Genomic DNA, 12738 nt, shown 5'->3' with positions numbered 1-12738 from the left:
AATCAGATGTCAAGAATTATAACATTCATAAACCAGTCGGAGAACACTTCAATCTCTCTGGTCACTCGATTACAGCCCTAAAAGTCGCAATATTACAACGAAAAGACTTCAAAAACACACTCCAACGAGAGACTGCTGAATTGGAATTAATTTGCAAACTGGATACAATTAACTTAGGCTTGAATAGAGACTGGGAGTGGATGGGTCATTACACAAAGTAAAACTATTTCCCCATGTTTATTCCCCCCCCCCCCCCCCAACACTGTTCCTCAGACGTTCTTGTCAACTGCTGGAAATGGCCCACCTTGATTATCACTATAAAAGGTTTCTTCCCCCTCCCCCCCCGGCTCTCCTGCTGGTATTAGCTCACCTTTCCTGATCACTCTCCTTACAGTGTGTATGATAACACCCATTGTTTCATGTTCTCTGTGTATATAAATCTCCCCACGTATTTTCCACTGAATGCATCCGATGAAATGAGCTGTCACTCGTGAAAACTTATGCTCAAATAAATTTGTTAGTCTCTAAGGTGCCACAAGTACTCCTTTTCTTTTTAGGTAAGAGAACAGTATCTCTCTATAGTCTCATTTTGTCAAGGGTCACAATACTCAGACTCTTATCAGCTGTTCCAATGTTTCAGTCATTATTCCTGGCAACAGTGTTCACTTATTGCCCCTTTTCTGCAATGAGACAGTAAAAAAAAAAGTTTTATCTTCATTTTCTCATCTTTATCCCTCATGGTCAGCTCCCTAAACAGACTCAGTTGTTGCTTCCACTGCTTCCATGATTGTGCAAAGCTTTTTGTCAGGAAATCCAGCATTACTGGGTGTCTGAGTCTCTTCATGCTGGCTGTTTGTTTGGTTTCTAGGTGCTGCTTTTTTTGCCCTGTAATCACTCTCTCTTCCTTGGTGTGGGTGACACTAGACTTTCCACTGGCACCATGTTTCATGTAATGTGTGTGGACAGTACCAGGAAAGGACTCCAGGTTTCTAAAACTAAACTGTCTCACAAAGAAAACTATTTACAGTGAGGCTGCAACTGCAGCTAGCATTCAAGCCTTGTGTAAACATATTGACTTCCAATTTGTGCTTCTCCCTCCAAATTCCTTACAGGCTGCAACACTGAGTAGTATAAGGTGTTGGATCTATGCAGAGGCTCTGCCCTTAAGAGCAGTCATGGGCATATCTAGATACTATTAATCATTGAGCCAAACCAGCAGTGCATGGAGCAGTTATTTAGTCAGAATGAACACCGCTGGAGCACTGGTAGACAGAGAGCAAAGGCAGCCAGCAGCAAATTGTCTGTATCCAGAATAGCGTAGCTGTTTGTTGATGTGCTTGTCTGTTCCATGCACATCTGCTCCCAATTTAGGTTAGTGCAGGAACTGGTCCTTTATATAATGAAAACATTTCAGTACCCAGTCCTGTAATTCTTACTTCAGGTCTCTCTCAGTGTATGCGCAGTGTGCCCAGCAATTTGATAGCATCAGCAGCAGCCAGGTGAAGAGCCGGTAGCCCACCATTGAAGTGAGTCAAAGGGCACTCATCAAGGATATGCGACATAGTCTGATGTTGACTGTATCTACATCATGGGTAGAGAAACCCCATTTGAAGAGACTGGCCACATGATTGCCCTGTCCTGTTTGAAACCGATTCACAGATAACCACAGGTACCTTGGCAGGTCAAAACCTGGTGGGCAGATGGTTGGGTCAGTGACGAGAGAGTGGTTAATGACTGTCGTTGTTGATCATTCATTACACCAAGCAGGTTCCAACATCATGTCCTGTGGTGGCATAAGTAACTATAAAGGGTGTTTAGAAGACAGGAGAACTGATGGGTGGTTGAAGAGATCTGAGTACAGAGGCAAGTGCTGTTCTCACAGATCTTAGTCAGAAGCATGATGGAGGCCCCCTCATGGCAATTATGGGGAGGTGCTATGTTACTAAGTATTGGCAGCCATGGCAACAGAGTTGCATGTAAAGTCCCGGTAACAATGCACATAGTTTGTTAAGCTCTACATCAACCTCAGGTGAACTCCCATTGATCTAAATGTGAATACAAAAATATTTCAACAGGAATTTTGCCTGCATGAGGACTGAAGGATTACATATACAATGTGTGACTATATCGAAGTGCTAGACTTGTTGCTTAGTTTTTAAAGATTAATTTCTCTCTTCATTCAAGTAAGTCAGCCAAAGGATTTGCTCTATATTAGTTTCAGAGTAGCAGCCGTGTTAGTCTGTATTCGCAAAAAGAAAAAGATGCATCCGATAAAGTGAGCTGTAGCTCACGAAAGCTTATGCTCAAATAAATTTGTTAGTCTCAAAGGTGCCACAAGTACTCCTTTTCTTTTCGCTCTATATTAGTGACTGACCATAATCTTGTGAACTCTATGAAAATTAACTGCAAGAAAGAGAGTCACTTGTGCTGAGAACATAAATGCCAAAGCTTTGCACAGAATCTATTTCTGAATTGCTGTAGTGTTTGAGGAAAAAAAAGGACCAACTGCAAGCTCCTGAACTTACACTGTGCAGACAGATACCTGAAGTGAATAAGCCCATTTACATGCACACCAGGCTAGTGGGCTTTTAACTAGACATGTGCACTCTCAAAAGCACAGTTGAAGTGTGTACTCTGTGTTCTTACACACATAATTTAGACATGCACAAATGTCTACCTATAAAATATTTGCTGATGAAAATCTGGCCCACGATGTTTTAAATGGAAATATCAGAAATATAAACTAACCTTTTTGACAAAACAACACCAACAGCTGAAAACTCCAAAATGTCCAGTTATTTAAAATGTTGGGAAAGAAATCTTTCATGGCCTAAGAAAATTCATTTCAAGTTTCAGTCTAAAGTAACATTCAGTTCTTGAACCCAGGTTATAAATCCCTGAAATACAGAATAAGGCACAGACAGACCCTTAACAGTGCCAACACTAGTGCCCTGCTATAATACTGAGCAATTATTTATTTACATTTTTAAAACACAGTAAATGTAATTAAATAAATGTGTTGAAGAATTAATGTACCTAATTGTCTAATTATACAAAGTGAACTAAGCTACATAATTAAGTATTTAATTATGTAATTACATATAATATAACTGAAGCATGTTATATAATTAGGGAAAATGTAAACTTTTACCAGAGAATCCATCATAAGTTACATTGGATGGGAATAAGACAGGCACACTTCCGAGTAATGTCCACTCTCTATTACAAGAGCCACTGATTCATCTAATTAGGTGGTAGAGTGCCTGGACTTGTCTGTGGGACAAGCAAGGATTCTATTAACAGCAATGGGATCATTCAAATTTACAGCATATTCAACCTTTTTTATGCCACTTGGCATTTCTGGAAGTGGCAGTTATGTATTTAAAAAGATATCAAGTTGATTCTAAGCAATCTCTCTCAAAAGCTGCTACATCAGAGTATCCTATATCAAGTAATCAATTTTTATAACATAGTTAATAACATTGTGCCATTATTTTAAAAGAGTAGTAGATTCCCAAGGCAAACCGCAGGATTTTTTAGTTTTCCAAATTACTAAAACTGAGTGAAAGTTTCTTCAATCAAAATTTGTCCAGTTTCCGAAATGTTCTTGGACGCAAAATAATTCTTCAAATTTTCAGTGAGATTTCACATTAGTGTCTTTTTGCTATTAGAGCAGGAGGAAATGCATCTGTGGAGCACCAAAACTATTTGTGAATTGTGTTGAATTCGGCAAATTGTTTGAGCAAAAGAAAAAAAGAAAGGCTGGAAATTTTGAACCATTTTGATTTGATGTGTGATTTTGAATCAACATTAGAAACATTTCATTCAATCCAAATGAATTTTTTTTGTTTCATCGAGAAAAATAAAATAAATCTGTATTGGTTAGAAACAAACCAAATTTGAGGGTATTTTTCAGTTTGGTCACCTTTTCCTTTCCTTTTCAAGATGGACTCAATTGTCAACTCAAAAGAATATTCACTCCAAGTGATGGCAGGTGGCATTTTGATTATAATGGCCAGCTTTGGGTCACCCAAAGGGATTGTTGGTATCTTACACTGGCACAAGCTTTTTCCATCATGGAGCCTTGGGTGAAACAAGCCCCATATCTACATTCCTATATTCTTCAGAATTGGATTTGACTCTTCTATCATGATTAGCTGTTGAATTTTGTATATCTATTATTTACATAGCCCCCAAAAACATGCTGGGCATTTTGCCAACAAATAAAAAGGCAGATCCCTGCCAGAAAGAGTTTGCAATATATACATTATAAACTGAAGCATAGGCCACTTCTAGAGGAAGAATACCAGATAAAGTGGATTATTAGTCCAATGTGATATGGTGAACTCCATATCTCTAAATTACCTGCTAATCCTTGACATTAAAGGGTAGTGTAAAGTGCCCTTTCAAGTGAGTGACAGTGCACAACTCTAAAATGCAACATCTATTTTGTTTAATGGGAGACCTGAATGTGCAATGATAGCAGGACTGGGCTCTTTATGAAATAACCATGTATTTTAGGACATGCATTGAAGCCAATCAGTTTACTGGAGCCCAAATGCTGCAAACATTTATGAATGGGCAGGGCCGGATTAACTCTCCTATGGGCCTGGGGCTATTAGATTTTGTGGGACCCCTGTATACAAGTCTTTTCCCTAATTTAAAACAAAATTATCTCAATTATGGCATTGAAGCTATTAACGCTATACTAAACTTGCCTTTTAATTAACATAAAGCCATCCTGTGGTTACATTTCAGTCTTAAAACATGTAGAATATAGTTAAGTTATTTCAAAATAGCCTACTCCTTACCTTAGAACAGCTGTTATATTAGTTTCTTTCTGAGAGGGAGTTTGGGTGGGGGGGACTCCAGGGGGGCTGGGGCAGAGTGTTCGGATACAGGAGAGGTTGTGGGGTGCGGACTCTGGGAGGGAGTTTGGTGCAGGAGGGGATTCTGACCTGGGGCACGGGGCTGGGGTGCGGGCAGGGGCACAGTAGGGCTCAGGCAGGCTGACTGCCTGCATGCCGTGGCCCCATGCCACTCCCGGAAGCAGCCGGCTGCTGGCACATCTCTGCATGCTCCTTGGGGTGGGGGACAGTGTGTCTCTGTGCGCTGTCTGTGCCCACAAGCGCCACCCTCACAGCTCCCACTGGCTGGTTCCTGGCCAATGGGAGCTGCGGGGACAGAGCTGGGGCGGGGGCAGCGCACAGAGCTGCCTCCCCTCCCCCACCCCAGGGGCCGCAGAGATGCAGAGAGAGCAGCCGGCCACTTCTGGGAGCGGCATGGGGCTACGGCATACAGGCAGCCTGCGTGAGCCCTGCTGAGCCGCTGGACTTTTAGCAGCCCGGAGATTGCGATAGACTGTCAGAGGCTCCAGGATCAACCAGTCGATCGCAATCAACGGGTTGGTGATCACTGAATTGTATATAATTATGGATTTATTTTTGCGGGGCCCCCCTTTTCCAAGGCCCTGGGCTGCAGCCCCTAAAGCCCTTGCGTTAATCCGGCCCTGTGCATGGGCATAGCTTTCCACACAGGTACTCTCACTGGAAAGAATTACTCATTTGTATAAAGTTACATAGGTGTATATTTGCAGGATCTGGGCTTAAAACATCCTCAGGAAATCTCATCCCCTATCACCCAAGTTTTAATGTTGCTAGAGGAATACGCAATATTCCTCCTTTAAAAATAGGGGTCTAGATTTTGCCTTCATGTACAGCCTGGTATACCCATTGAAATCAATGAGCATGTGTAATGCCAATAGATGCCAGTTGTCAGGATCAAACTGCGGAAGCTCAGTGCATGAGCCTCTACCGCATGAGCTAAAAGCCAACTGGCTGTTAGCTAAGGCTGTAGAGCAAACTCATTTTATCTCTCTCTTTAAATGGGCTCGGTGCCACTAGGTGGGACAGAACACCACACCCAGAGGGGTGTGTGGGTTACACACACACAGGTTTATATGAGAGTGGAACTGTGTCCAACACTTTGAAAAGAAATAGACAATGAAATGCACAGGAAAATAATCTCTCACCTTCCAAGTCTTCCTTTTCAAAATGCGTTTTGAGAATGGAACGAGTGCCTCCTCTGTCCACGACAGCTTCTTCATCATTTCTCTGCAAAACAGAAATATATGTATGTAGGAGTCTTTTCTTTTTGTAACCTGCTGGCAAGATTGGAGTGTAAGTATAAATAATTTTAATTTTCACTTATATGATTTTTCCCTCAGACATAAGGTTTAAAGAATCTCTTTTCTCATATTAAAATCTATTCTTCATATGGCAGTTTTTATTCTGCAGTGTTTAAAACTGGCTTTGATGTGAAGAAATTAGATCTGTTGTGGCACCATGTGAAATGATGTGTAAACTCTGGTTTCTGGGAAGCAAGAAAATCATGAGCCAGTAAAATTATGCACATGATGAAGGAAGAGGTGACCAGTTGAGGCAGTTACACTATTGTACTTTTAGAGAAACAGCTGTATGCATGCATTTTTGGCTCTGGAAAAAGAACTTCTGTAAACCGGTTGACATTATGAACTATGCACAAAACAGAAAAATCATAAACATTAACAGTGTTAATACAATGGTTAAATTGGAGAACATTAATCTCAGTAAAAATGTTGATGTGAAAAAAATTCTAATCCCATGAAAGCAATTAGTCTCAATTATTAGATGAACAGTAATGCTTTCACTTGTCTAGTTTCAGCTTTACGAATGGTTTATAGTTACACTGTACACAGTGTACTCTAATTCTATATATTGCATGCAAACTCCCTTCTATTTTTGTTTGTTTGTTTGTTTTGGTATACTGAATGCTCTGATTTTATGTTGTATTTATATCATACATTTTAATAATGTAAGCAGTCAACTCTACATTTTGACTATACTTATACTATGATAGTAAATGCTTTATGCTCTGATATTATACTGTAAGTGTATTGTATGCTGGAATGGACTACTTTGGTATTGTGTCCTTCTCTGAAAGCTAATGTTAAAGCTAAAAAGCATGACATGCTGCTAGTTTCAGTTATTTGGGATACAATCTGTAATGAATTAAATATACCCAGTATTCCCTAAAGATATTAGGCCTTTGGAAAGTCAGCCATGATGCACAGGTAGTAAACTGAATGCTGGTTTCACAAGGAGCTGCATATTTGTGCTTACAAAAACAGTTATCTTCATTTTACAAAGGAAGAGACTGATAGCAATTATCAGTGAATGGCTACTGGATGAGATGAAGAGAAAAAATTAAACAAACAAAAGCATTAATTAACATATAATGAATATGTATTACAAGACATCAGTAGCAAGTGGAAGAGGCTTAGAAAGTGATATTAGAATTTAGAACTTCCTGATTTTTATATTTGAAAAGCACGCCCTAGTAAAAGCCTGGTGAGAGGAGTTGCTTAAAATACCAGTGTTTAAAGCTAAAAATGGAGAAAAGAGTAAAAGGAACATGAAGAGAAATTGCACCACATGAGCCCTTCTCCTTTAAGGAGAAACAGCAAGGGTTGGATCTAGAGCTGAACATTATGCATTTTGGGATCCAAGATTTTGCTTCAGGTTCATCTAGGGTTGCCAGCCCTCCAAGATTATCCTGCAGTCTCCAGGAATCACAAGATTATGTTAAGTAATGAAATCTCCAGGAATTCATCCAACCAAAGTTGGCAACTCTAGATTCATCTCTCCTTTACAAATGGCTGTTATTATGCTGTAGCTATTTTATATAAGAGAGTCTTGGAACTACATCAGCACAAAGCTGTTAAAAAGAGAGGGTAACAGTGCCTTTATTAGATCCCTCTATCAGAAAAGGGTAGATAACAATAATTTGACAAGGAGAGAGGAGCCTTCTATTGAAATCATTTTGCCTCCAAATAAATTAAAGTTAGTTAATAATCTATTGAATGCACTAGGACAATGTTTTTTTTACAAGTCATTCGATCATATTAACATTATAGATAAAATGAATCCATTATTGTGAGCAGTAAGACACATCAGGGTGTGTGTCACATTGAAATACTGTCATGCTCCGGGGTGAATTGTTAGGCATGAAGCCAAAAGGCCAAGTCTTACAGCCATGTAAGAAGTAATGCTCTTCTTGTGCAAGTCATACCCAATAGCTTCTCACTGTGGTTAGGAAAAGGCCCCATGGAAGCAGCATTATGGAAAAATTCTAATACATATTACATTGTTTTTATAATTAATTTATTTATAGACAAGTTAAAATAAAGTAAAAAGTAAAAAAATCATTAATTAATATTGATTAAAAATTATAAATTTATTATTTATAAACTTGTTGCACATATTATTCTACCTTTGTCTTTTTTATTCCCACCTCCACCTCCTGCACATGTTTGCCTTTCATCTTCAGGCAGTCTTTGTCCAACTTATCTCCTTCTCTTCTAAGAGGGCATCTTCCTTTAACATTAGATGGAAAAATAGCTAGACTGAGAGTTGTATGTTGCTCCTGTTTCAGTGGTCAAACCTGAGCAAGCCCAATTAAACAGGCATTGTGGCTTTTTGACTTCCCATGCAGCACCGTGTAGAACCGTTCTGTACTCGGTACCATGGTAATATCCACGGGTCCTGTATTCCCTCTCCTCCCAAGAGTCGGCTACTAAATCTGCACAGTGGGGTCCTGATCGCTATTGGGATCCTTGGCACAATTACGGTGAATAATGATAATGGCAGAAATGCTGACCACACCCTCACCCTCCCATCGTGACTAAAGATTAGGAAATTAATTTCAATTTTTAATATTTTTATTAGTGTTTCAGAAAAACTGTATATAGTGTCATTATTTTTAAATATTCTCATAAATGAGAGGCTCGAAAAGGAAGTACAGGCCAAAACCACCATATGAAAGTCATGGAAGGTGGAATGCATATTTTAGATTACTTAGTGATATTTAATACATGCAAAATAATTTTATTTATTAAGCACCCCTCTCGCCCTCAAGTGAAGTATTCAAGGAGCGAGACAAACAATTAAAATACAGTAATAATTAAGAACCCAGCCATGACTCTATGGAAGTCAATAGAACTCTTTCCAATGACTTCAGTGGGAGCAGAACCAGGCTCTAAGGCTACTGATATATCAAAGCCTTGAGTTTTAGAACATATCATTGTAGCTTTTCTTACTTTTAGCCTGTTTTGAAGAGGCTGCACACTCAGCAATTTATATGACACAGAAATTTGCCAGGACTAAGCTGCTCAAATTATCTTGTTATACTGGAGTAGTTTGCAAGTAAATTTATGGACACACTGACCATGTAAGAGTCCTTGGAATTGTCCATTATTGCATTGAGATGCTTGTTGACTTCAGTGAACAATGTGGTCTACTGCTTAAAGCCTGGGACTGGGCTCCAGAAAGTTCTGAGTTCTAATCCTGGCTCTGTCACTGCCTTGCTGTGTGGCTTTGGGAAAGTCACTTAGTCTCTGTGTCTCAGCTTCCCCATCTGTAAAATAGGGATAATAATACTTCCTCATAGTGGTATTCTGAGGCATAATTAATCAATACTTGTACAGCACTTTGAAGCTGGAGAATGCCTAGTATTTTAATTCTACAGTGTGCTCATTTTCCATGTGTAAAGATGTCTTGATAGATAGCAGTAGAACAATAAAACCATAACATTAAGGGATATATAAAATGCATTCTCAAAAAAAGACAGATTCTCATATGCCCTGGAATGGATCGCTGCTGCACAACTACAGACAATATTTTTGTCAAGGTTTTACATTTGGGCCTGATTCTCATCTCATTTACATAGGTGAAAATTAGGAGTAATTCTATTGAAATCAATGGAGTTACACTACTGTGAAACTGATATTAGACCAGAATTAGGCCTTTTTTGTATAAAAAAATTGCAATAATTTCTGTCTTTTTTACCATTTATGCCCTTTATACAATGATCAGACTGTGATTTTTCCTTAAAAAAAATTATGACAAAATTATTTCCTTAGAAATCAAATAATTTAAACACACAGTACAATAATCAAACAAAACATCCAGGGTAAAACAATAAGAGCAGGATGAATCCTTTAGGGCTTTGGGTGAAAAACCTGAGCTACTTAGGGTGAAACCCTGATCCTTGACTCCACTGGGTACAGGATTTCACCCATTTACATCATCACAAATGAATACCAGTAAGTCCTTTATTCCACACCACTTCACATTTTCTACATGCCAGATATTTTACCAAAAAGCTATTTTTATGTATCAGAGGTGTAGCCGCCTTAGTCTGTATCCACAAAAACAACGAGGAATCTGATGACACCTTAAAGACTAACAGATTTATTTGGGCATAACCTTTCTTGGGTAAAAAACCCATTTCTTCAGATGCATGGAGTGAAAATTACAGATACATGCATAAATATACATTGGCACATGAAGAGAAGGGAGTTACCTTACAAGTAGAGAACCAATGTTGAAGGCCAATTTAGTCAAGGCTAGTGGATGTGGTCCACTCCCAATAACTGATGAGGAGGTATCAATACCAAGAGAGGGAAAATTGCTTTTGTAGTGAGCCAGACACTCCCAGTCTCTATTCAAGTCCAAATTGATGGTGTTAAGTTTGCAAATGAATTGTAGCTCTGCAGTTTCTCTTTGAAGTCTGTTTATGAAGTTTTTTTATTGAAGAATGGTTACTTTTAAATCTGTTATTGAGAGTCCAGGGAGATTGAAGTGTTCTCCTACTAGCTTTTGTATGTTACCAGGTGCCACCAGATTCCTTGTTATTTTTAAATGTTTTTAAGTGTTTTAAAAATTGCATTGGTACTAATTTTTGTCTCCTGCTATCTGCAAGTACTCAATTGCATGATGATGAGCACAGTACAGGAACCTAAGTGTATGTCTACACTTCAAGCTGGAAGGGTAATTTCCAGCTCAGTGAAACATACCCACATGAGATCTGATTGAACTAGCGTGCTGGAAGTATCTAAAATAGCTCTTCCATACACAATTATGTCATAATTGTAAGGCCTAACATCCCAGGACATTCTAATGCTAGAACTCTGGAAAACTGGGAATCAACTCTTTTCAATTGTGTAAAGCCCTAATTTCTAATCATATATATGTTGCAGAGATCAATATCCTTAAACCTGTCATTCTTTCAGAACAGAATATTGCCCATTCCACACTGCAGACATAATAAAACCACCTCAACGAGTGGTGGTAGCTCTGTCACCAACATAGCACTGAGCACACTACCTCTTATGACAGCAAAATTTATGTCTGTCGGGGAGTATTTTTCATACCCCTGAGCAACTTAAGTTTTTCCAACATAAGTGATAGTGTACACTATGACAAAGGTTTGTGTTTTAATAATAGCTGTTGTAATCTGCTCAGAAGTTTGCAATCTTAGTAGTAGTCCCAGTTAAAGATGGACTAGCAGGCAGAGTCCACATGAGATGTTCAAAGTTGCATAATGAATGCAACTTATCACATTGCTTCCACCAAAGTATCACATGCACGCATGCACACACACTCTCTTCAGATTTTTTCTGGGTGATGGAACTATAGATGTATATATATATATATATATATCATCATCTTCACAACAGATTAATGACAACATTTCAGAATTTAAAACCTATGTGATAAATATGCATGTTATTTATAAATTCACAAAAAGCAAAATAAAGACATGATTTTTTTAAAAATAAATGTATAAACATATGTCAGAAGAACTACCTAAATACTGCATTCAAGTGCCCAGACCTACTCAGATTGCTGCAGTATACAAAACATAGAATCATAGAAATATAGGGCTAAACAGGACCTCAAGACTCATCCTGCGTTGAGGCAGTACCAAGTAAACCTAGATCATCCCTGACAGGTGTTTGTCCAATGTGCTCGTAAAAACTTCCAATATTGGGGATTCCACACCTTCCCTTGGAAGACTATTCCAGTGCTAACAACCCTTACACAGGGTAAAGTTTTTCCTAATATCTACCTTAAATCTCCCTTGCTGCCGATTAAGCTGATTACTTCTTGCCCTACCTTCATTGGTCATGGAGAACAATCAATCACTACCCTCTTTATTACAGCCTTAACATATTCGAAGACTTATTGGTTACCCCTTCAGTCTTCTTTTCTCAAGACTAAACAGGACAAGTTTCTGGAATCTTTCCTCATAGGTCAGGTTTGCTAAACCTTTTATAATTTTTGCTGCTCTCCTCTGGACTCTCTCCAATTTGTCCTTGTCTTTCTGAAAGTGTGGCACCCAGAACTGGACACAGTACTCCAGCTGAGGCCTCACCAGTGCTGAGTACAGGGGGACAATTACCTCCCATGTCTCACATATTACACTCTGGTTAATACACTCTGAAATGGTATTTCACAACTGCATCACATTGTTGACTCATGTTCAATTTGTGATCCACTGTAACACCCAGATCCTGTCTAGGAATACCACCACCCTGCCAGTTATTCCCCTTTTGTACTGTGCATTCAATTTTTTCATTCTAAGTGTAGTACTGCACACTTGTCCATACTAAAGGGCATACTGAATTTCATTTTGTTGATTTCAGATCAATTATCCACTTTGTCAAGGCCATTTTGAATTCTAATCCTGTCTTCCAGAGTGCTTGGATCCCGTCCCCAGCACGATATCATCTGCAAATTTTATAAACATGCTCTCCACTTCATTATCCAAGTCATTAACGAAAATATTGACTAGTACCAGAATCAGGACAGACCTCTGCAGGACCCCACTTGATACATCATCTTACTTTGAGTGAGA

The 12738-nt window shown here is 38.9% G+C and overlaps 1 protein-coding gene across 7 annotated transcripts in view; it reads right to left on the bottom strand.

Annotated features, from left to right (window-relative positions):
• The window catches only part of SLC4A10 (solute carrier family 4 member 10), a 302756-nt gene that overhangs the window by 175900 nt on the left and 114118 nt on the right, over positions 1-12738 (bottom strand). For 6 of the 7 annotated variants that reach the window (XM_074967434.1, XM_074967433.1, XM_074967431.1 and 3 more), the window contains one exon: positions 6032-6113. In XM_074967434.1, the coding sequence (XP_074823535.1) occupies positions 6032-6113 (82 nt within the window). Of the gene's footprint in view, positions 1-6031; positions 6114-9264; positions 9436-12738 lie in introns of those variants that run through there. The other variant, XM_074967437.1, reaches the window with a different exon arrangement.

This window comes from Natator depressus, chromosome 11, assembly GCF_965152275.1.
Source record: "Natator depressus isolate rNatDep1 chromosome 11, rNatDep2.hap1, whole genome shotgun sequence".
In the NCBI taxonomy this organism is placed as follows: Eukaryota; Metazoa; Chordata; order Testudines; family Cheloniidae; genus Natator; species Natator depressus.
The sequence above is the reverse complement of the archived record's forward strand: the minus strand, read 5'-3'. Positions and strand labels throughout refer to the sequence as shown.